Source organism: Lissotriton vulgaris, chromosome 1_1 (genome assembly GCF_964263255.1).
Source record: "Lissotriton vulgaris chromosome 1_1, aLisVul1.2, whole genome shotgun sequence".
NCBI lineage: Eukaryota > Metazoa > Chordata > Amphibia > Caudata > Salamandridae > Lissotriton > Lissotriton vulgaris.
The window spans coordinates 989824759-989850191 of NC_141685.1; the positions used below are offsets into that span (position 1 = coordinate 989824759).

Genomic DNA, 25433 nt, shown 5'->3' on the forward strand with positions numbered 1-25433 from the left:
GTTTGTGGTGTAGCCAAATTTTTAAAGCATTTCTGGCTGATTCGTTGCAAGAGATTGTCAATAGCGGTCTAAATTGTTTTTTTAGCTAATTTATTCTGGCATCATATGGCTTTTTATCTTTCTTAAATGTACATTCAGTATTGCTTCTTAAAAATGTTTTTTCTAGTTTTTTAAATGCTGTATTCTGTGTACGCTTTCAAGATATCTTGCATATCGAATAAAAGCTTCAACCACCACCAATATAAAGAACGAAGCGTGGGTAAATCTACATGAGGCTTCTTTGAAAAGGGATAGTTGTGCCTTTTGGGCGGCAGTGAAGGCCCCGTTTTTTAACCAATGAGACAATGCAAGATTGGAAGTGTCAATAGCAGAAGATTCCTGTATAGACTTTTTTGCAGAGGTTTATAATCCGGGCGGAGTGCATAAATTGGCTGTTATTTGGGAAAAATCATTAGGGCTTGGTGAGGTCGGTTTTGTACCAATTGACCTACAGGTATCCGTCACTGAAATCCAAGTTGCCATTGCCCAGAGTAGGGGTAATAAAGCACTGGGTGCTGATGGTATCCCCATTGACTTATTTAAACATCAGCCCGAGTTATGGTCCCCGTTACTTCAGCGAGTCCTTGATGCTAGCTGTGAATTGGGATTTATTGATACCTGGGCGGAATCTATAATCATTCCTATATTAAAAAAAGGTGACCGGGAAAATCCCGCATGCTATCGCCCAATATCCCTCCTGGACTCTTTCATGAAAGTCACCGGGAGGGTAGTTTTAAATCGTTTACAACAATGGGCGGAAGACGAAAAAATCTTATCCCCTGTCCAATATGGGTTCAGGGAGGGTCGTGGTACCGTAGAACAGGTTTTAAATTTCACTATGCTCCTAGGAAAATATACCCAAGCTAAGGAGGGCAAGCTCTACGTCGTATTTGCCGATTTAAGCGCGGCGTTTGATTGTGTCATACATGACCGCTTATGGGAGATCCTGAGGGATTTGAAGGTGGAAGAAATGATAATTTCCTTTTTAAGACAACTCTACGCCGGAGCCAGGGCTAAAGTAAGGTTCGGCACAAAAAGAGAATGTACCAAGCCTTTCCTTGTAAAGAGGGGAGTGAGGCAAGGGTGCGTACTCGCCCCATTTCTTTTTAACCTGTACACCAATGACTTAGATAAAGAATTAGTGGCTAAAGTACGCGACTCTCCCCAGGTTAACCACCAACAACTTGCGTCCCTCCTATATGCGGACGATGCTGTGATTATGTCACGGACCCAAGTAGGATTACAAGTGGCCTTGGACACTAATCTAAATTTTATGAATAGTAGGGGCCTGTTTGCCGGGAAAGAAAAAATAGCAACCACTAAATCCTTTTCTTACCTGGGCATCGTACTCGAAGAAACTGGGTCCTGGGGGTCTGCCATCAGAAATAGGACCCTGATGTTTAAGAGAGCTACTGCGGCACTTATGTCATTCTCGAAAAAGATGGGAAAGAGACATCCAGAAATTTTGCTTAAAATCTACCAGGCCAAGTGCATCAGCACAGCAATATATGGAGCAGGTATCTGGGGTATCGAAAAGTGCAATCAAATACGAAAGGTAGAGAATGCGTTTTTAAGATTTATCCTGGCCATCCCTGCAAGCTCCCCTGTATTCAATTGTCATGCTGAGTTGGGGATTCGATATATCATTGACCTGGTTAGTATGCAACCTGTTTTGCTTTGGCACTGAATTTGGACTACCCCCGACCTTTTGCTAAATAGAGATATTATTAAGGATTGTATGAGCTTGAACAAGGCCACCAAGATACCTTGGCTGATGTACATTCTTAAATTTACTAGGGATCTAGGAAGACCAGAGCTCTACCATCAACCTGATTCATTGCTTAAGATCTCTAGAAAAGCCATGAAGCAGTTGTGCTGGTACCATGTTGAATCCTTGAGACTAGGTGTGGAAATGAATAAAAGGCTAGTAATACAGCCCCAACTCACCGTAGTCACATATAGCATTCAGCCCTACTTAATATGGTGCTTGGAGGCTTTTGAACGCTATCTGTTGACAAGATTCAGGTTCGATATATTCTTTCGTCTAATTTCATTCCCTAAAGTAAACGACTGGGGAAGAAATCTGTGCAAATGCCCATGTGACAATCTATCTACACAATCCACGTTACATGCAATATGTTTTTGTAAATTTTATACATTGCAAAGGTCCAGATGGATTAAACCATTCTTAACAAAATATGGTACTTGGAGGCAATGCCGCCCAGCTTAACTATTCCTGTTATCTTTAAACGATGAGACATGTGTAGCAGTTATGCTGGGTTATGGAAAAGCTTAACTCTGTGCTAAAATTGTATGCATTTTAAATCATAATGATATTGTAATGAATTTGTTGCCTTTATGATTTTATGTATTTTAAAGTCGAATAAAGCTTTTTCATCATCATCATCATCAAAGTACATTGAAATTGGAGGCTAAAAGATTGATTTGTGGGGGCAGTGCAAGTGCATCAATCAAAATATAGTACGGATGATTAGTGGACTCAACTGAACTTAGAAAACCACCAACCTTCCTGTTAAAATTACATTTTTTAAATATATTTGTCTGCATATTAAACAAAAAGTTTCATCATCTGTGTTTTTGTTTGATGAATGCCTGTTTCTGTATTTGTTGTTTTGTTCTGCGGTTCAAATCTTCGAAAATCCTGAGGCCTGGGTCCCCGCGTCCAGTAATGGCTCAGCGGGGGTCCCCAGATGCCAATAAGGATTCGGTTGGGGTCCCCGGGTTACTGAAATGATTAAGTGGGGTCTACAGAAGTTAAAGGGTTAAGAAACAATATTTTGGTAACACATTATTTAAAACTCGATATTTAGGTAGGATACCATTGTTGAAAGTTTAAAAATCAAGCAGAAACTAAAATGGAAATCTTAACCTAAGGTAAGATCTAAGAGCAGATCTGGTGTTGAGGTAAAAGCTGAATCACTGGAGTGTTTATATTTTAGCCTCCATACCCGCAGCATTCTTTATCTACACCTCTCCTTGTTCTGCAACTATCTCTATAAAAATACTCTCCTGTCATATTGATCTTGACATCGATATAGCTGATATGAAAAAAGCTTTACAGGCACCTGCATCTGGATTGAGGATCACTGTATCTCTTGCCTACTAGTTGAAGTATTGTGTAGTATTACACTGCATGAGAACTCTCATTTAAAATACATTTAATAACTCACAGAGGGGCATTTGTATCAAGCTAAATTGTGATCGCAAATGCTAAAATTCGCAGAATTTTCGCGTTTGCGATCGCTATTTAGCTGTGTGCAAAGAATGAGAAAGAAAACCACTTGCAAAATAAGGAATCGCAATATTTGCGATTCCCTATTTTGAAATTGCACTTAAGGAATCGCAAACTGCGATTCCTTAAATGCAATGTAGGAAGCACAGGAAAAGTGCGATTTGGCCGTAAGGAATCGCAAATTACCACCAACTTCAAGTTGGTGGTAATTTGCGATTTCTTTGAAAAATGCCCTTTTTGCATTTTTCAAAGTGCCATGTGGCGCACATACATGTCCTTAGGGCAGGTATGTGCGCCACATGTGCACACATACATAATTCAGGGGTGCAACAGGGTGTCTTTGACACCCTGGTAACCTTGAAATTGCATTCTCAATTTGAGATTCTCTAATTGCTAATCGCAAATTGAGAATGCCTTCCCATTCATTCCTATGGGCCTCCTAGCCCATAGGAATGAATGGGAAGGTATTCCTTATTTGCGAATCTCAATTTGCGATTCCCAAATAAGGAAAATGAGGGATTCGCAAAATTATTAGCAAACCCCACAAACATAGCATTTTGCGATTCTATGAAAATCGCAATTTGAGAATCACAAAACAACATTTTGATACATATGGCCCAGTATTCTCTAATTAACATCAACTGTAATTGGTTGTGCTTCTAAAGCATCTCTGTTGGAATTAAATACACTGCGTGGAACATAATTTAATGTGAGATTATGCCCAACAGAAACCCGTTACTCACATCCTTGATTGGCGATTTGTTCATCAACTGAAGTCTTACATCGGTAGGCAGTGTAGAGAAAAGCTCCCTCTCTACAAAGAGCTGATTCTTACTGAGATAGCTATTTAGCTGTGTGCAAAGTATGAAAAAGAAAACCACTCGCAAAATAAGGAGTCGCAAAATTTGCGATTCCCTATTTTGCAGTTGTACTTAAGGAATCGCAAACTGTGATTCCTTAAATGCAATGTAGGAAGCACAGGAAAAGTGTGATTTGGCTGCAAGGAATCGCAAATTACCACCAACTTCAAGTTGGTGGTAATTTGCGATTTCTTTGAAAAATTCACTTTTTTGCATTTTTCAAAGTGCCATGTGGCGTACATACATGCCCTTAGGGCAGGTATGTGCGCCACAAGTGCACACATACATATTTCAGGGGTGCAACAGGTGGTCTTTGACACCCTGGCACCCTTGAAATTGCATTCTCAATTTGCGATTCTCTAATTGCTAATCGCAAATTGAGAATGCCTTCCCATTCATTCCTCTCGGCCTCCTAGCACATAGGAATGAATAGGAAGGTATTCCTTATTTGCGAATCTCAATTTGCGATTCGCAAATAAGAAAAATGTGGGATTCGCAAAATTATTAGCAAACCCCACATACATAGCATTTTGCGATTCTCAAATTGCGATTCATTGAAAATCGCAATTTGAGAATCACAAAACAACATTTTGATACATATGGCCCAGTATTCTCGAATTAATATCAACTGTAATTGGTTGTGCTTCTAAAGCATCTCTGTTGGAATTAGATACACTGCATTTTAATGTGAGATTATGCCCAACAGAAACCCGTTACTCACATCCTTGATTGGCGATTTGTTCATCAACTGATGTCTTACATCGGTAGGCAGTGTAGAGAAAAGCTCTCTCTCTACAAAGAGCTGATTCTTACTGAGATAGATACATTTTTCCAATTCCACCGGTAACTTTTCCAGTAGGTTCTCGTTTAGAGTTAGAACATTTAGTTGCACCAGATTGCCCACCAATGAAGGTAGTGTTTGGATCTTATTGTGGGAAAGAAGAAGAGTTTGGAGATTAGTACATGTAAACAATTCCGCAGGTAGATCAGATATGTTGTTATGCGATGCATTAAAGTACTCCAGCTTCTGTAGCTGACCTATCTCCTCGGGAATCATCTGAAGAGCATTGTAAGAAATATCCAGATGGCTTAACTGCTTCAGATTACAAATGCTGGGATTGAGGTCCGAGATCATATTGTTATTTACCTGCAGGGTGGTAATGGCACTTATCTTTTCAATAATTGAAGGAATACTCGTAATTCTGTTTTCAGATAGTTTTAGGCAAGACAGCTTCTTCAGGTGTTGGCAACTGGCAAGCTCTTCAAGGGAAATCAGATTGTTGTTGGTAAGGTCGATTTCTTTCATGTTGGTCAAACTGAAAATGGAGCTTGGTATCCTGTCTAGCTTGCAGTCCAGAAGCCTTAGGTGAGTCAGGCTGTAAAACTTCTTCAGGCTGGAGAGGGAATGAAAACGTGCACCCTCATTGTGAATAGTCAACTGACTGAGTGTACCTGCTACATCCAACATGGCCGATGGGAGCTTACCCATGGAGAGTTGTAGATACAAGGTCTTGAGCTCCTTCATGCCCCGAAGTGAGTGGAAATTTATAGTCACCTTGTCAATCTGAAGGCGTCCTTTCAAGTAGAGCTCCTGGAGCTTCCACATCTGATACAGCCATGAGGGTAACTCCTGTGCTGAAGAGTAGTGCACTCTTAAAACTAGCAGAGTTTTCTTTAGAAATATTAGAGCCTGAGATTCCATTTTCACATTGCAGTTGTGGAGACACAGCTCTTTCAGAGATCGCAGGTGTGTGATGGTAGAACTGATGGTCGGTGACCTGATAAATTCGAGCTTCAACACTTCAATTTCATTCACTTCGAACACCTGACTTGGGATGCAGGGAATCATGAAGAGTCGCAGCTCTGTTTTCCCTTCGGAATTGATGGTCAGGCACTGCCTCAGTTTCTCAGTTGTCCAGTAATGGTTGAGGTTCACCTGCAGCAGCTTGGTCTCACTCACGTCAGAAAGAAAGACAGCAAACTTCCAGGAATACAGTGTATCATACTGGTCAATGAGGTGCAGCAAGAAGGCAAAGTCGTTGACCACGTCAGGAATGTCGCTGATGCCAGATTCCCTGCGGGTGGCTTCAAACGAGTACTCTTTGAGCTTGACATAAAATATCCAGTAGACAGTATAGAAGCAGGTGCAACAATAGACGCTGAGTGCAAACAGATAACCTATTGAGAGCATGCTATACATTCTCCATAGTCCATGGATACAGTAGTAGTCTATGAAGCCTGTTATATTCAGAGAGTCAGTGCAATGGACGGCATATCTCATGCGAGGGGTGTAGACTGCAACATAAGATAGGAACACCACTGTTTCCACAGCCCGCAAAATGGTCTGCCTCTTGTACATCTGGTAAAGAATATCTTTCTCTTCCGTGTGAACACGAAACATCTTCACCTTTTCAAACAAAGCTTTTGCTTGCTCACCTTCCCTTTTGTCCAGAATCTTTCCTGATGTCCTATCAAGTGATGCTCCCGGGAGCTTTTTTGTCAGTTTAGTTGCCAGCGAGGGCTCCTCCACTGGCCCCTCTGGCGGCAAGGTTGGGACAACATGTTCCGTTTTACTTTCAATCACTAATGTTGCTGACGATGGAATGGAGGAAGTGGGGCTTATCGAAGAGGAGCTGGCCGGTTCGTAGTAGTATTCAGGTTCTTCGAACACAGTCTCTGAAAGTGCTCTGGTGGTCCAAGGGGAATCCAGGCACTTGCCTAGCACGGCTATAAAATGTTCTATCTTTGAGCTTGTTCCAGGAAATTTGAACCAGAAATTGCTACTGATTAAGAAAATCATTGAATTTGTGAGAATGAGATATGGAAAAAACTTTGAATATGTCAAAATGGCATTGTCGTAGCACCACTGGTTGATGAGCCCATAGTACTGTAGGTCTAGCTGAGTTTTAAATCCAGTCATCATGACCACTGTGTCCGGCTTATTCATAGGAGTCACGTTCCAGACATTGTCAGTCACAGAAAGACCAGGAGGCACCGGAATACAAATCATTTTTTCAAATGACACCTGTAAAAGATCAAATATGACAAAGTAATGTAAGAAAAACAGTTTTGAGAAACTTTGTATTTAATCAGTTTTGCAACGCGCATAACTTAGTTTTATGATGAGTTAGATGTTGTTAGCTCTGCTACTACTAATAAAATTACCACTACTTACACCATTTCAATAGTGCTCGCTACTTTTTAATGTTTTCTTAGGACCAGCTTGACTGGGTTGCATATTGTGGTGGGAAATTTGTTCACAACCTGTGTTACTAATTTAAAAAACTGTGCATTGGTGGTGCCTGGACCGCCTATTACACCCCTACACCCTCTTGTAAATGGCTCCAGTTAGCCATAATTTGCATCACTCAATACCATGCCACACCATATTCTCCGTTTGGAATTTCGCTGGGTGTTTGTAACTGGAGACTGAGAATGCCATGGTCACTGCAAAGGAAACTCATCTCACTCTTGCAGCTAACCACCTTCCACTGTCCACTTGTGGGAACAGATTACTGAGGCGTGTTGGTTTTTCATGTTTGCTAACCACTCTTACCTATCCTAAAAAGCTATGCCTACTAGGAACTGCCAGCGGAAAGGCCTGAGAGCAGATTAAATATTATTTCACGCAAAACACATCAAGACAACTTGCTGCCCTGCACTTCGTGGAAGGGAGAGGCTAGGAATGCGCCTCATCTATCAAGATATGACTCATTCCTGTCATCTGCCTGTGCTGGCGCACAATCTGCAGCCTAGCGCCAACGCAGGCACCCTCATGCCATGAAGAAAGGGTGCCTGCGTTACAGGCAGGATTGCTTTTGTTCAGGAAGGTGTCCCTTGAAGGATTTTTTTGTGTGCAGGTAGTTGTCCCTACATGCACAAAAACAATCCTTGGAGGCATTTTCCTTTTTCTAGGTGTGCTGCAGAATGCTGCACACTTGGAAAGGGGAAGCAACAAGGAGAACTAAACATAATTCTCGTTGTTGTGCCCCTGGTGGGAAGGCATACAATTCTGACGCAGTCCTAGGTCCTCCAGTGTTGATAAATCAGGGAATGCTTCAGAATGCATGAGTGGATGTGTGGGAACAACAACAGTTCACCCATGTAACACCCCCACCATGCAGAATAACGCAGGGCAGTGACTTGTGCTGCCTTTCATTACTACAGATTTATCAAGCCATGCGGGGCTACACAAGGTGGCCATGCATTACTTGGTTTGTATCATTCTAAGTTTTGCCTGGCCCTGCGTCATCTTGTGTGCTGCCAGGGCAAAGCAAAGCCTTAATACATCTGGGCCATGGTTTCTAGGTCTTGGCTGAAGGCGAGGATTTTACATTTACTTCCTCTTTATTTGTTCAGCAGCCAAAAAATATCACCAGAAACAAAAGAACTACTGTTCCATCCTAGGAACAACAACAGCAAATAAAACACCTCCAACCACCCAAAAAAACGAAACAGATTTAATTATCCATTTCCTCTTTCTTCACTGTTCTGGCTGACAGCTCAATACTCCTTGTTTATTAATATCAGGTGGTGCCTTGTTGCGTTTTGCCACTCCTATTTTCCGTCTTAAATGGCCTTCAGGGCCGGCTTTAGGGCAGTGCGACTGGTGCGGCAGCACTAGGCACTGACCTGGAGGGTGAACTGACCTCAGGGGGCGGGCTGAGTTTAGAAATCACTTACGATTTAAAAGCACCTGATGCAGAGTTTCTTGTGCGTACAGCTTTCAGGCATCAATAAAAATGTCAAGATAACTCTTGTAATTAATGTTCCTGTTAGAGAGAGATAGATCAGAGTTTAGTCTAGTGGCAATTTGGACTTGCCATAATGTAGCATAGAGGATTAATAGGACTGCCGAAAAGAACAGATCTGTATTTTATGTGGATAACTGAGTGGATTGGTAAAGCCAGCCCTTACCAGCGCTTTAAAACAAATGAAATGTATGTGAGAGATGGGCTTTTGAGAGAGAGGAGGTGCCCTTTTGACAGGTGGTCATGAGGGAATCCGAGAAGGAGGTTATTGGGGGGCACCGAAAAACGGTTGTCGCACCGGGCGTCACCAGCTCTAAAGCTGGCCCTGATGGCAGTAGTTGGTCAGGAAATTGGTGTGGATGACATTGTAATACTTTGGTGCTGCTTCCGGACTCTTTCTTGCTTGCTGATTTCGGAGTCCTGTTGTTGCCCAATGGGGTCGGGACACGGATGGTGCAATCGGCGCTCCGCGTTCATGAAGACAACCAAGGACTGATTGTTGGTTGCACAGAGCTGTCTCTGCTTCATGGGCTTGGCCATACCAGTACAGGACATGGTGCCTGGAAAACAGCCAGGTAGGCAATCGCTGCACGGCACACATGAGACACTACATTAAAGTCTTTCTTCTCTTTTCATCCTTGTGGCATGAAGCAAGGCCAAGATAACCTTCGGTAGGAGAGCCTCTGTCCTTCATTAGAAGGCAACGCTGCACTCACTATGTCAGGATGGACATGTTCCTGGCAAATTTCATTAAGGACCCCAATAAAGAGATTGGCTGCTCGTGAGAGACAAGTCAGCTTAATCCCTGATTAAAACTCTGACTGTGGCCAACGAAGCCACAGGTTAAGAAATTAGATTTCCCCCAAGATGTACTCTGCCTGCTGAGTAAGGCGGAGTAGTGGTATTCCTCTTCTGTAATTGACTGTGCAGTATGACGTGTATTGTTTATTGTGTGTTTTGTTTATGGCCTGTGTGCCTCTGTAGTTCGAGCTCTGTAAAACTAGATGAACCTGTGCAAAGATCTCTTGGCTATACTTTCTCTCAATTGTCTTCAGTTAATCCCTGCGTGTTTGTTCATCTTTGTATTTCTTTGTTATATGTAAACTGCTCTGTTGCCCATATGACTAGGTCTACGCTGTATACATATATCAAATAAATAAATACATATACATCTAATATGGCTCTTCTGAAATGGTGTGTTCTCATATTGCATAAGTGGTGTTTTACTTTGGCTCTGTCTCTGGCCTATATCTAGGCCCCGAGCAGAAGCATGAACGAACTAGACAGAAAACATTAAATAAGAATATATGTCGGTCAAAGAAATTTGAAATTGATGGGGGGAACACCCCGCTTACCTGACCTTGTTGCCAACGGGCATTGCCGTGAGGGGAACGGCGGGAGCAGCAAACAAAGCGGAACACGCCGGGAGGCGAAGGGAGGCGTCCCGAGAGACCGGACCACACTCCCCAGCATTCCCTCTGCCAGCAGCGCGCCCGTGACGCGCAGAGAGCGCCGGAGGCGCCAGATAAAGCCTGACCCCCCGGGAGCCCAGTGGGGGAACACCACGCTTACCTGACCTTGTTGCCAACGGGCATTGCCGTGAGGGGAACGGCGGGAGCAGCAAACAAAGCGGAACACGCCGGGAGGCGTCCCGAGAGACCGGACCACACTCCCCAGCATTCCCTCTGCCAGCAGCGCGCCCGTGACGCGCAGAGAGCGCCGGAGACGCCAGATAAAGCCTGACACCCCCTCTCGCCCCGCGAGTCGCGCGCGGGAGCGACCGGGAGAAGCCCGGGACAAGGGCGGGGCCGTCTGTGGCCGTCAGGGGCCAGAAGAGGCCGGGCAGGGCCACTCCCCTTGGCACGAACTGTGAGTACCATTGAAGGACATTTCGTGGAAAACCCACTTGTACCCCCTTGTTTTTAATCAAAACTTTACCGGATACTGTCAAAGCAATCCCTGAAATGTCAGTCCAAAGTACATTACCGGATAATTACTTACTGAAAGTGGTGTCCAAAATCAACAGCGACAGGAGGAAGTCACTAGGAAAAAGTACTATTGCAGACCCCCCTTTGACTATGTCCGTTGATGCAAATAATCATGTCAACTCAGATAATATTGCTAATGAGATGGTCGCTCCTGTAGAGCTTGATAATAGCATTATTAGTATAAATGTCGAAGCGACTAAGGTTTCAGACAAGTCAATAATGGGGGAAGATGACCAATGTGATAACGCTGGGGGGACACCTCAGCAATCTGGGAGGGCTTCCAAATTTATGCGAGCTTGTAGAAAACCAATTCCCAAGCAAGGTAGTCATATCTCAAGAAGGAAAAAAGATACGACCCAACTGGAACATACCGAGGATTTAGTAACCTCGAACCTAGATAAATATGTTTCCATTAAGCCTGACCAAATTGATTCACTAACGAGTACTATTCTCAGTAAACTTAGTATGGTGGTAGAGCCATTGCTCACTAAGATAGGAGATCTCCAGGAGGAAGTAGCTAGGTTAAGGGGCTTGGTGGGTAAGCATGCAGACAATTTAGAAAAGTCTTTAGCCGACATTAAAAAGTCAACTTGTCCTGCTACTGCTCCCACTATGGATAAGGAGCAGCCACGAGCCTCTACTAGTGCCCCTCCCACTATTACTAGGAAACACTCCTCTAAAGAACCACCGAAACCACTGAAACCACTACCCACATCGACTCAGGAGGTAGGAAGATCCTCAAACCAATCTAACAATGGGGTTACAAGTACTTTGCCGGGTGTTAAATTATCAGCCCCCATGCAAGTATCAGCACCTGTGGTGCCAGTTCCATCTGATACGACGGGAGGATCTAATGGGGTGCCCACTAGGATATGTAGACGCCCAGTTGATCTACCACCCGACTGTGTACCTTACGTTGTGGTATTAACTAACGTCCTCATTCTCACTCAGCCCCCAAATGAATATGAGACACCTGATTCTTTGAGAAATAAAACTATTTCCTGGCTAAACCGTCATTGTGGCTATCCAGTTGGCTATTCTGACCAAATTATCTCCATCAGAAGAGTCAACTGGATAGGTAACACCAAAAAAGCCGGCGGGGGGGATTGTGTGATAATAAATTTTAAGCACCCACAACATGTGGCGACTGTCTTGCTTAGAGCGGCCGCAATTACACAGTCGGAGACTGAAGTAATTGCTAGACCATTGGGCTACTTTTATAATCACCTCGGTGGGCAACCTCCGCCAAACTGTAAGGAGAGGGTATCGAGCAATCCTACCTATCCATCTATGGTAAATAGACCTTTGATGCCTAACTTCTTTTTTGGCCCACAAAATGGTCTATTCACCCCACCGCTGCATATGGGGAATCCTATGTTCGGGGGGAATGTTCCCTTAATGCATACCCCAACCCATTTGTACCGTTTGGTAGTACCCCTTTGTATGATAACGGAATGGTTTACCAGGTCCCTACCCAGAACAGGTTTCAGTCCCTGAGTCATCTAGACCAGAACGACTGACATAAGATTGACCCTCCTAGGGATCTAGGATATAGTACTCCTAATGAAGAAGTTGTTTTGTTAACTGAGGAAACGGGTAATGATGTGTGCTTGAACTGTACGTTGACTGGGGGAGATATCCCAAATTTTATACCTAACATAGAGCCTTTTACTATAGAGAATAACATGTCCATATCTAGTGTTGAACTGCCAAATGCTAGCAAAGAGAGAGAGAAGGTAACCTGTTACATTGCTAGCTGGAACATTGCGGGAATTGCGGCCAAGGAGGATGCCTTAGGCTGGAATGATTTTGTGTATTTGTTTGACATCCTGTGTCTACAGGAAACCTGGAGCAAAAATTTCAAAGGCATTGAGGGGTATGTGTCCTATGACCTCCCAGCATCGCCCTCAACCCATGGTAGAGCTAAAGGCGGGTTGTTGGTGTTAATTTCTGTCAAATTACCCATCTTTGTGAAAAAGTTTGTTAATGTGGGGGCGCATTCGCAAATTTTATGGCTTACACAAGAAATTGGCAGAAATATTCTATTGATAAATTTCTATAATAATGTTTTTGATAACACTAGACATATAGCAATTAATGAACTAGATACAGCAGTGAATAATTTCGTGAAGAATTTTAATGGTGCATTCAAATTTATTTTTGTGGGGGATTTTAATGTTCCTGTGTGCCCATTATCCACCCAGAAGGTTTGTGGTGTGTATAAACGACTGGGGGAAGCTGAAGTCCATTTTCCCCATCACACCTACGGGGAAACTCGGAATAATTTTATGATTCAGTATGACATGGAAATTATGGACAATGCTAAAAATGACATGGGTGAAAATATACCAACTTTTAAAGGAAGGGGCGCTAATACCATTATTGATTTTATATGCATGTCATCAACCATTGCCCCGCTATGCCCAATGCCCAAGGTGATAGATATTATGTTGAGTGACCATAACTGTTTGACCACTGAATTAACTTTCTGGGAAAAAGATCATGTCTGTGAACAGGGTATCATCGATAATATTGAACCCCATAGACAGAATGGTTATAGACTGAGGTGGAAAGGAGAAAAAGCTGCTATAACATCAGATTCCATTATTTCTAGTTGTCTGATGGATATCACGGCAATTCTAGAACAGGAAGACACCTCGTCTGACAGTATCGATCACTTTAACAGAATTAATTCTACCATCAATAAAAAGTTTACTAAAGAGGCTGGGTCTAAAGCAAGGTGTCCAAGGGGTTGGTTTGACCATGCTTGCTCTATTGCCCGGAAGGAACTTAAAGAGGCCCTTGCAGCAAAACCAAGGGACAAAGATTTGGTGGTCCTACTTAGACAGGGATATAACACCACCCTCAAACGTAGAAAAGCTGAATTACAGCAAGAAGCCTGGGATAATCTCACCCAAGCTGCGGACATGAATAATTGTACCCTGTTCTGGTCCACGGTGAATAGCCCATTCCTAAAAGATGACAAGGTCCCAGAACTCACATCTAATGTGAGCATGGATTCGTGGATCCAGCATTTTTCTAACATCTTTGACTCTAGCAATTTAACAGATTCCAATGGTGATAGATGGCCCATCCTAGCCTTAGATATTACCATCAGTGAAACTATGGCTAGTATAAGATCTAGTAAAGGAGGTAAGGCCCAGGGGCCAGATGGCGTTCCCATAGACGTGTACAAGACCGCGCCAGATATTTGGGGCCCATTGCTTACCAAAATCTTTAACACAGCTATTTGCTGTAAAATACCGTCTACTTGGGAAGAGTCAATAATCATCCCTATTTATAAGAAAGGAGATCGGGGGATGCTAAAAATTATCGACCCATATCCTTATTGGATTCATCAGTTAAAATTATGAGTAGGGTCCTTCTTGTAAGATTAGAAGAGTGGGCAGAATCAAACGAGATACTAAGTAACTGTCAGTTTGGCTTTAGGAAAGGCAGTGGTACTATAGAACAGTGTCTGAATTTAGAGCTATTATTGGGAAAATATACCCAGGCGAAAAAAGGGTCGCTTTATCTTTGTTTCGCTGACCTTAGTAGTGCCTTTGATTTGGTAGACCACGCAATATTATGGGCCAAATTATTGGAAATGGGTGCCCCTGAAGGAATTATTTATTTCTTAGCCCGACTGTATGAAAAGCTTCGCACCAGCGTCCGCTATGGACCCAATGGGGAATGTACTACAAAGTTTCGGATAGGAAGGGGTATCAGACAGGGGTGCGTTTTAGCACCCCTGCTTTTTACCCTTTTTATTAATGAGGTCGAATCTGCCCTGCAGGCAGTCGCTGCAGATGCCCCTAGAGTTAATAACTTTAACATACCTGTATTACTCTATGCGGACGACGCAGTGTTACTGTCTAGGACACCCCTGGGTCTCCAACGCTTAATGGATTGTTTTGTATCCTTCATTAAGAATAGGAAACTGGTGATTAATAAGTCCAAGACTTATGTAATGGAATGCTGTTCGGGAAAAGTAAAAAGAAGAGGTAAAACCCACTATGTTATTGATGGTGAACCAGTTAAAAAAGTTGAAAACTTTTGTTATTTGGGAATTACCTTTTCTAATAATGGGAGTTGGACCACTGAACATAAGGTGGTCAGAACTAAGATGATTAGGAGCGCCAATGGGGTCTTTCTGTTTGCCAAGAAGCTGGGGAATAGACGTATTAAAGACATGTTAAATATTTACCAAGCTAAATGTCTCTCTGCGGCCCTCTATGGGGCAGGAGTATGGGGTGTGTCATCTGCCAAGAGCCTTCAGGTAGAGGAGAACCTCTTCCTGAAAAAGCTCTTATGTTTACCCAAGTCTACTTCCAATTCCTTGGTTCATAACGAAACAGGGATCCAAGCCCTAAATGATCTGATCATGCTAAGGCCCATACTATTGTGGCGCTCTATCTGGCTCAGTGATGGTACCTCATTGAACAGAGCAAATATTAAGGACTGCCTTTTATTGGACCAACACTTGAAGATCCCTTGGATCAAATATATTATTGAATGTGTACAAAAAATATTCGGGATCAATGTGTTAATGGACCCCTACAGGCTCTCGGAAATCCCCAAATCTAATGTGAAAACAATCTTTCTAAATCATTGTAATGAAAGGCATCTCTTAGAGGATTCCAAGTTAACTACATGTGTACTGTACAATAGCATGAATGAATTTACTGGTTTCAGCCCATATCTATCACAGGTGACAAGAACCACGCACCAGTTTGTACTAACCAGAATGAGGATGGGTATAGTACATCATCTGGTTGCGTGCCCTAACATTAAAACGCGCCCTATTGGTCCCTGTAAATGTGACAATAAAACTGAACAAAGCACTAGGCACTTTTTGTTAACATGTGATTTGTACAGAGAGTTACAGAAATTCTACTTGAAGCCATTATTCATTAGATTTGGAGTGAGAAACATTACGGAGGCTATGAAATTGCTTTTTAATCTGAATCACCCGGACATTTGCTTTTTTACTGCTTCCTTTTTGCTTAAAGCTATTAGCGCCAGGAAAAGTATGTGTTTTTAAAATATATGTACATTTTTAAATATTTATTCCATCCCCCTCTGGATATTTTGTAATATGTGGTATTTCTTGGAGATATGTATTGTTTAATGTATTGTCTGTAATTAATAATTCTATATTTTTATATTATGTGTTTTATCTATGAAATTGTATGAAATGTCTGTATTATATGTGCTTTTATGGACATGTTTTTCAAATGCTCCGAATAAAGCTTTATGAAATGAATGATGGATTCCTCTGGGTTTTTAGGTGGTTAAAGACTTTTCACTGGTTGCTATTGTTCCTAAGATCTAAATAATTCCAGGAACTCTGAGAAATGTATTTTTGTTTCTACTGCTTTCAATGACTGCTGAGAGAATAAAGGAGAAAGTAGATTTATAATAATAATCGCCATGTGTCCTTAACCAAAATGTTCCTTCATGTTTACGAGGAAATGTTATAGTCATGCATAAGTCTGGTCGAATGAGCATTCATATTATATTGACAGTATTAACTTTATTGGTAAAGTCAAATAATGCCAGTCCCTTTTGAGTCCAGGAGACGCCTAACATTTTCTCAGAAGCACAGATCTACGCTGAATCAATTAATGTGGCAGGTTGAACAGAACTGTATCGTTATAACTGCGATAAGGTTAGAATCAGAAGATGTTTATTGCACAATTATTTAAAATCATTACAATTACGTTAAAATCAGATTAATAAAAAGCATTCAGTCCTCGGCACAAAGAGACCTGCTAGTCGTTATGTACAGCACGGAGGCGTAAAAACAGTTTGTTAATATCAGTGGTTCCTGTTGTGCTCACCATACTACACGATTTTAAGCAGTGTCAGTCCATGTGCAAAAGTCCTGGGAAGATCCCCTTTGGGGTGTAAAAGGGAATTAAGGGGTATATGTACAAGAAAATGTCAGAGCGTGGTGAAATGCAGAATTTGGCACTGCCGTGCTATGACATTTTCAAAATGCAGGCATGCGACAAATTAAAAAAAAATACAGCATACCTGTGCGTTTCAAATAGTGCTGACGCTAAAATAGATGCCTAGCACCAGCGCAGGCACCCCTGCGCCATGTTGCAAAGCTGCCTGCACTGCAGGGGTGATTATTTATGTGCAGGTAGGAACACCTTCCTGCACATTAACAACCTTAAAAGGCGATTTGCTGTTTCTGCAGGACACATAGAAAAAGCAAAATATGAGGAGAAATTAATACTTTCTCCTCGTATCGCCATCCTAAGACCAGGCTTTACCTGGCCTTAGATTTTGCCACTGCCCCAGCCTTGTAAATATGGGGGCAGTGCCAAAAAGCACTGGGCGTTGCAGTGGAACGCCCACTGTAACACCTATTGCCCACCCCTTGGCAGCAGCGGGCTGCTGCGGATAGGGGCATATTTACAATGTGCCGTTAGTGGCTTAATGGCACCTTGTAAATATGGGGTATGGAGCAACGCCACTGGAGCTTCAGAAAAAGTGACGCTCTGGTGGCGTTAAGGGGCTTGTAAATAAGCCCCAAAGTGCGCTGTAGAACTGATCCAAGCTTTACGTCTTCCAGGTCTCCTTTTTACATGAAGAAGTTTCTTTCGATTCATTTATACGGAAGAGCTATAAGAGTTCAGTAATCCTCTCCTTGCTATAAAGTGCTTTGTGCTGTTGCATCACCAAACTTGGATGTCCGTCCATTAGCTTAGTGGCTATTGGCATACTTTACTGTCTGGCATGGTGTCGTGTGTAGGAGAGTAGGGTCTGCAATCCTATGATCACCCAGATTTTTTGCTTTTGTTTCACTGGTTTACGACTTTCTCTGGCTGTGGGCCTGCCAATCAGACCCACAGCCTGGCTGTTCTCTTTCTAAATTACGATATGTACCCTAGGTGCATTTACCAATTGGTACTGGGCCACCTTATCAGACCCTGTAACTCAGGGCATAGGTGTACCCAGGGCCGCCAGGGGCTGCAGCATGTATTATGCCACCCCTGGCTGGCCTCCTAAATTTGACACAACTGGCTGCATGACAGCTGGGGCGAAGTCGTGTAATCACCCTTTGCTTTAGATATAGTAGCTCTATATCTAACCATACAATGGACACCCGAGTTCCTATCAGTCACTCCTATGGCAGGCCTTGACAATCCTGAAGGCAGAGTGCATGGGCTCGTGTGAACTGTGTTCTGGCCCGAGCCGAGCCGGTTGCAGCTTGCGGAGAAAAGACCCAATGGCTGTTCCATGATAACGCGTACCACATCAGTAACTTCGGTGTCGCGTTATCAAGACATGTCGAGTAAGGTGTCATACGAATCGGGGTGCTGCCCTCTCACCAACCCTGGCGACGAGGTTAGCATTCCGCCCTTCTAGAGGGACACGACATGTACGTAACTGTGAACCCCGGTTAAAGTTAACGAAAGCCTCAGCTCCACAAAATGGATGCTGCCACCACAGACACGAGTCTGACCTCCTGCTGCTGGGAGTCCTTCCAGCGAGGAGCGCTTGGACAAAGGGTTTCCTGTCGAGGGCGGTGTTCGCACCGTCCCAGACAGGGTTTGTGTATTCTGGGTAGGTAGGGCTTTTGCGAGAAGGTGACTGCGGAGTGGCAACCCGGTGCTCACTACGCATCTGCCGGTTAGAACCAGTTCCAGGGGCGACAGCCCTGGCCTGGGGAAAGTCCGGCAGGGGAGAGGGGTGTAACTACCCCCCTTCCTGGTCCCACTCTTAGGGCAGGACCTAGTCATGTACCCACCCCTTTCTTTAGGATAAAGGCCGGAGCGGGGACCCTTCCAAATTAGATCATCTTTGAATCAAGAATACTTTCTACGAAAGGACTTCAAGACTCTTCTCAAGATTTCTCCCTTGTGGCTAAGGAGTAGTCACCCTGCATCAGCGGGCACCATCTAAGAACTCTGCGGTTTGCTGTAAGTCCTTCCTCAAGGAATCCGACGGCCCAGCTCGACGAGAACCGGCTTCCCTGGCACCTCTGACCTCTACCCACGTCATCAGCTCAGCTGTGATCTGTGGGTGCGACGAGACCTCGAGGGACCGGCCATCATCAGAACCTGCACGCTCTTAAAACCAGCACGACCATCGAGGTAACTCTCTGGTGAGTGCTCTGGGGTCCGAGAAGCCCCGACCCTGAGCCGCTCCAGCTCCGAAGTGCAGTCTCCCAGCATCTCCACGATCTGCGTGGGGCCCTTCTGCTCGCTGCTCAGCACGTTGTCTGGTCACTAGCCGCTGGCTTGTGTCCTTCTGTGACGACATCCGAGAATCATCACTGCCGGTCTGGTTGCTCCAGACTGGCCCTTGCTTCCATCTTTTCGAGAAGCACCCCGGACCCTCCTGGTCCACTCAAGACGCCATCTTAGGCCCACCACGTGGCCCTGAGATTTGCCAAGGCTTGTTGCCCCATCCTGGGCCCAGCGACGCCGACAGCATCATCCTTCGTGGGACAGCTCGCACCTCCACCGTGGTCGCCGACAACGCCTCCTGGTCCATGAGACTGCAGAGCCTAGCGTCGCCCACTCACCTGGTCGAGGTGACGGCCAACCGGTGCCTTCCTGGTACCCTCTGACTACTGGCTAGTAGTACGAACTTGGTCCCCTCTGCTTTCAGGTTCCATCAATCTCCGATCCAGGCTTGGATCTCTACGAACTATTCATCACTGGTCGCCGGCCAGCAACTCTTTTTCTTCCGGCTCCTGGCTCGTCAGCGAAGACCCCGACGCCTGTAAGACTTGTGCAGCCGCAGCCCTCGTGGCTAGGTAACTCGGCATTTCGGTGCCTGCATAGCCTCTTTACTCTAGGGTCCAGAGTCCCTCGCTTCCGACTTGCCTTAACCTTTCCGTGTCTTCGGACACTTGTTTTAACTGTGCACTTGAAGTATTTGCTAAAGAGATTTGGTTTGTGCTTAGTACCCTGTCCTCATAAAGAGTACAGGGCTGTTGTGATTCTTAATAAATATACTGTTTATTTTCATAACACTTGTGTGGTGTCCTTTCACTGGGTGTTCAAGGGGTACATGTGTGGTAAACAGCTGGCTTAACGCGCCCTCTCGAGTCTTTAGCCTTAGACTGCTCGTATCCACGCTACTAGGATAGCTGGTCTATAGGTTGACTTACAACCAAACACCATAAGGGTCGTTGGAACGATACATAGCGGTCGCTAGAATAGCGAACGTTGCATATCGGGCCAACTTCTCACATTGGTGAGCAGCGGTTGGGATTTGAGCTTGCTGTTGTTTTACCACACGTATCCTAAGAATATCTTGTTGAAAGATCGCACAAGTACTGTTAGTACATATAACTAAAAGCTTAGAATACTCTGAGTTCTACTGAACCAGCTGTTGTAGCTCCTCAAGGCTTAGCACACCTTGGCTACAACTCTTAGCAAGGGAACAGTAGGAAAACACATAGTGTAGGTAGGTGCATCACTTACACCACACTAGAAACAGTATGCCGGACAAAGGAGGAAACTCTGAGTCTCCCCTTGTGTCAGTTGACCCTCCACAGGTCATCCCTTCAGGGTATACTGTGCTGAGCTTCAAGGAGTTAAGACGGCTGTGTCACTCCAGGAAGATTCAGCAGGGGTCTAACCCCACAACGTCCTTTCTGATTGGTCTCTTGGAGACTTATGATGCCAGGAGAGCTGAGAAACTTCGTAGCTCTTCTAATCCAGAAGGAGACATGCCTCCCCTCGAGGGAACCCGGGACGATCCTGACCTCATCCACCTCGCAACTGAGAACGAAGATGGCGAGGAGGATGAGGATGAGGATCTCTCTGGGGACGAGGCAGATAAGGGACAGGTAGAAGTCGTCAGACTAACACGGTCCAACTTAAGCAAACATGATAGTGGTACTGGGGGAACCCCGGCGCAACTGTCAGGTCCGCTTAACATGGGGAATGGACGAGCCAGATCTCTGTCAAGAGGCTCTGGCAGATCCCTTCATACCAATGGCTCTCACAACTCTTCTCAAAGAGGGATGACGTCCCCTCAGAGGAGAGTGTACGAAGCGAAGGAAAGGGCAGCTAATCCGAGGATCGAAAGGGAAGAACTTGCCCTGGCCAAGGAAAAGCTTGCTTTTGCTAGAGAGCAACAGTTAAGTGGGGTAGTCCCCACTGGTGGCAGCAATGTACCTAGTAATAGGGAAAAGAGTTTCGATACGAAACACCTTGGGAAGATAGTGCCCCCCTTTAAACAAGGGGACGACATCCACAAATGGATTACTGCTTTGGAGAGGGCCTGCACTGTGCAGGGTGTTCCCCAGAGTCAGTGGGCAGCTATCTTGTGGCTCTCCTTTGAAGGAAAAGGAAGAGACAAGCTCCTCACCACAAGGGTAGAGGACGCTAACAATTACCAAGTCTTGAAGAATACACTCGTTGAAGGGTTCGGCCTAACCACTGAGCAGTACAGGGTGCTGTTCAGGGATACCCAGAAAACGCAGTCTCAAGATTGGTCTGACTTTGTCGATTGTGCCACTAAGGCTTTTGAGGGCTGGTTGCTGGGCAGTAAGGTTACTGATTACGAAGCATTGTATAATTTGATGATGAGAGAACAAATTTTAAACAATTGTCAGAACCAGTTGTTGCATCAGCATCTTGTCGACTCGGATCTGACCTCTCCCCAAGAATTGGGAAAGAAGGCAGACAGATGGGTTCGTACGAGAGTTAAACAGAACCAGGGCCAGAATCAAGGTGGTCAGAAGAAAGCAGACCAGAAGGGTAAAGATTCTAAGGGGGAACAAAATGACCAGAAGTCTTCGACAGGTCCCCAACAACCCAAAGAGGGTGGGGGTCAGGCTCCCCAAAAGAAGAAAGAAGGCCAATCCAAAAGATGGTGCCAGTACTGTAAAAGTAAATCTCACTGGTTTAGTGAGTGCACCAAGAAAGGAGGAGGGCAGACTCCTGCCACTGCAGCCCCTAAGGCACCTGTGCCCCCTAGTACAGTCAGCAGTGGTAGTGCACCTCCCAAGGGTTTAGTAGGGTTAACCCTGGGTTCTGAGGGGCGTGACAACTTAGTTGGCACACTCACTCAGGCTGTCCTTGTCAGTACAGGGGACGTGGACGTGTCCCCTGACGTAAGCCCCAATACTTTGGGCAAATACCGACAGACGCCTTTCATAAATGGAAAGATGGCTCAGGCCTATAGGGACACTTGTGCCAGCGTCACCATGGTGACGCCTAACTTTGTGGACCCTGGACAGATCATGCCAGGTACAGAATTCCTGGTGACCAATGCAAGCAATGTCACTACCAATCACAGTATGGCAATTGTAGCTTTCTCCTGGGGAGGGGTAACTGGCCAAAAGAAGGTTGTAGTTAGTCCAGACCTCCCAGTGGATTGTTTGTTGGGCAATGATTTGGAGTCGTCACAATGGTCAGAAGTGGAGCACCGGACTCACATGGAAATGTTAGGTTTGCCAGCACATGTGTTCGCTGTGACTAGGTCACAGGTCAGGAAATGCCCCACTGAACAGGTGCTGGATCCTGGAACAACGGACCAGACACCTCCCAAGAAAAAGAGCGGTAGGGTTAAGGCTGCGCCTTCCCCCTTGCCCCAGGTCGTGGATCAAGTCTCAGAGGAGGCTGACCTACAGGAATTGAGGGAAACTGAGCCTAGGGAGTTCGAACTTGATCAAGTTGAATTCTTGGGCTCAGGGGGACCCTCAAGGGAGGACCTGGGGAAGGACCAGTTAGACTGCCCTTCTCTTGAACCCCTCAGACAGCAGGCTGCTGCTGAGGCTGCTGGGAACGCCACAGGTACCCACAAGGTATACTGGGAAGATGGACTCCTGTACACTGAGTCAAGAGACCCCAAGCCTGGCATGACCAGGAGGCTGGTCGTACCCTTGTCTCAGCGTGGTTTCCTACTTACCTTGGCCCACGAGATTCCCTTAGCAGGTCACTTAGGCCAGACGAAAACGTGGGACAGGCTTGTCTCGCACTTTCACTGGCCTCACATGAACGAAGATACCAAGGAGTTTTGCCGCTCCTGTGTCACTTGCCAAGCCAGTGGTAAGTCAGGTGGCATGACAAAGGCCCCCCTTATACCAATGCCTGTGGTGGGGGTGCCCTTTGAACGGGTGGGGATCGACATCGTCGGTCCCATGGAACCACCGACAGCATCAGGGCACAAGTTTATACTGGTGGTAGTGGATCATGCCACCAGGTATCCTGAAGCTATTCCCCTTAGGACCACTACAGCACCTGTTGTGGCAAGAGCCCTAGTTGGAGTATTCTCCAGAGTGGGCTTCCCTAAGGAGGTCGTCTCCGACAGAGGTGCAAACTTTATGTCGAGCTACTTAACTGCTATGTGGAAGGAATGTGGTGTCAACTACAAGTTCACTACACCCTATCATCCACAATGCAATGGGCTTGTTGAGAGATTCAACAGGACCCTAAAAGGGATGATTCATGGACTACCGGAAAAGCTTCGGCGTAGATGGGACGTCCTGATCCCCTGCCTCTTGTTCGCCTACAGAGAAGTCCCACAGAAGGGGGTTGGCTACAGCCCTTTTGAACTTTCGTACGGGCATCCTGTAAGAGGACCCCTGTGTTTGATGAAGGAAGGATGGGAGAGACCTCTCAAAAAGCCTGCAGCCAACATAGTGGACTATGTGCTTGGCCTCCGCTCGCGGATGGCTGAATACATGGAGAAGGCATCCGAAAACCTGAAGGCCAGCCAAGAACTCCAAAAAGCTTGGCATGACCAAAAGGCTGTCTTGACTGTTTACCAGCCCGGACAGAAGGTGTGGGTGTTGGAGCCAGTGGCCCCAGCAGCACTCAAGGACAAATGGTCCGGGCCCCACACCATCCTGGAGAAAAAGGGAGAGGTCACCTACCTGGTCGACCTGGGAACTCCCCGGAGCCCCCACAGGGTGCTTCATGTCAACAGGCTAAAAGCATATGTCGACAGGAAGGACATGAGTTTGCTCATGGCCCTAGATGAGGGACAGGAAGAGGAGAGTGACCCTCTCCCCGACCTGCTCACTCAGAATCCTGACGATGGCTCGGTAGATGGTGTTGTCTTTTGTGGCAGCCTCTCCGAACATCAACAGAGCGACTGTAAACAGGTTCTTCAGTCGTTCCGACATCTGTTTTCTCTGACACCCAGTCAGACCGATTGGTGCACCCATGAGGTCGACACTGGTGACAGCTTGCCCGTAAAGAGTAACATCTACAGGCAGCCTGATCACGTTAGAGACTGCATCAAAAGTGAAGTGCAGAAAATGTTGGAGCTGGGAGTCATTGAACCCTCGGATAGCCCTTGGGCTAGTCCCGTAGTTCTAGTGCCGAAACCTCACACCCAGGGTGGTAAGAGAGAGATGAGGTTTTGCGTAGACTACAGGGGTCTCAATGCAGTCACTAAGACTGACGCCCACCCAATACCAAGGGCAGACGAGCTTATCGATAGATTGGCTTCGGCCAACTACTTAAGTACGTTTGACCTGACCGCTGGGTATTGGCAAATCAGGTTAGCTGAGGACGCCAAGCCTAAAACCGCATTTTCAACCCCTGGTGGGCATTATCAGTTCGTGGTGATGCCCTTTGGTCTGAAAAATGCACCTGCCACCTTCCAACGGTTGCTGAATCACGTCCTTACTGGGCTGGATGACTTCTGTGCGGCGTATCTTGACGATATTGCTGTCTTTATCTCCACCTGGGAGGATCACCTGGTCCACCTGCGGAAGACGTTAGAGGCGCTGCAAGCAGCAGGCCTCACTATCAAGGCCACCAAGTGCCAGATAGGGCAGACACAGGTTGTATACCTGGGCCACCTTGTAGGTGGAGGCCAGGTTCAGCCACTGGAGAGCAAGATACAGTCAATCAGGGACTGGGCTCCTCCAACCACCCAGACTCAGGTTCGAGCTTTCTTGGGCCTGACTGGTTACTATAGGAACTTTGTCAGGAACTATGGTTCCATCGTGACACCATTAAATGAACTGACAAGTAAGAAAATGCCAAAAAAGGTTCAGTGGACAGCGAGCTGTCAAAAAGCATTCGATGACCTAAAGCAGGCCATGTGCACGGCGCCTATCCTCAAGAGTCCGGACTACTCCAAACCATTCATTGTCCAAACAGATGCTTCTGAGTTGGGTGTGGGAGCTGTTCTTTCTCAACTGAATTTTGATGGTCAAGACCAGCCCATTGCTTTTATAAGCAGAAGGCTGACCCCTAGAGAGAAGAATTGGTCAGCTATTGAGAGGGAGGCCTTTGCTGTGGTTTGGGCCCTGAAGAAGCTGAGGCCATACTTGTTTGGCACTCACTTCAAGATTCAGACCGACCATAAGCCCCTCTTGTGGCTAAATCAGATGAAGGGTGAAAACCCCAAACTGCTTAGGTGGTCCATTTCCCTACAGGGGATGGACTTCACAGTGGAACATAGACCTGGTACTGATCATGGCAATGCCGATGGGCTCTCCAGATATTTCCACTTAGAACAAGAAGACTCACCTGGTCAAGGTTAGCTAGTTGTTCCGACGTTTGGGGGGGGGGGTCATGTAGGAGAGTAGGGTCTGCAATCCTAT

The 25433-nt window shown here is 45.5% G+C and overlaps 1 protein-coding gene across 1 annotated transcript in view; it reads right to left on the reverse strand.

Annotated features, from left to right (window-relative positions):
* Positions 1 to 4834: 4834 nt before the first annotated feature.
* Positions 4835 to 25433, reverse strand: part of LOC147748362 (volume-regulated anion channel subunit LRRC8C-like) — a 181860-nt gene continuing 161261 nt past the window's right edge. Inside the window, exon 3 of the mRNA XM_086927916.1 lies at positions 4835 to 7177. Within this exon, the coding sequence (XP_086784042.1) occupies positions 4835 to 7177 (2343 nt within the window). The remainder of the gene's footprint in view (positions 7178 to 25433) is intronic.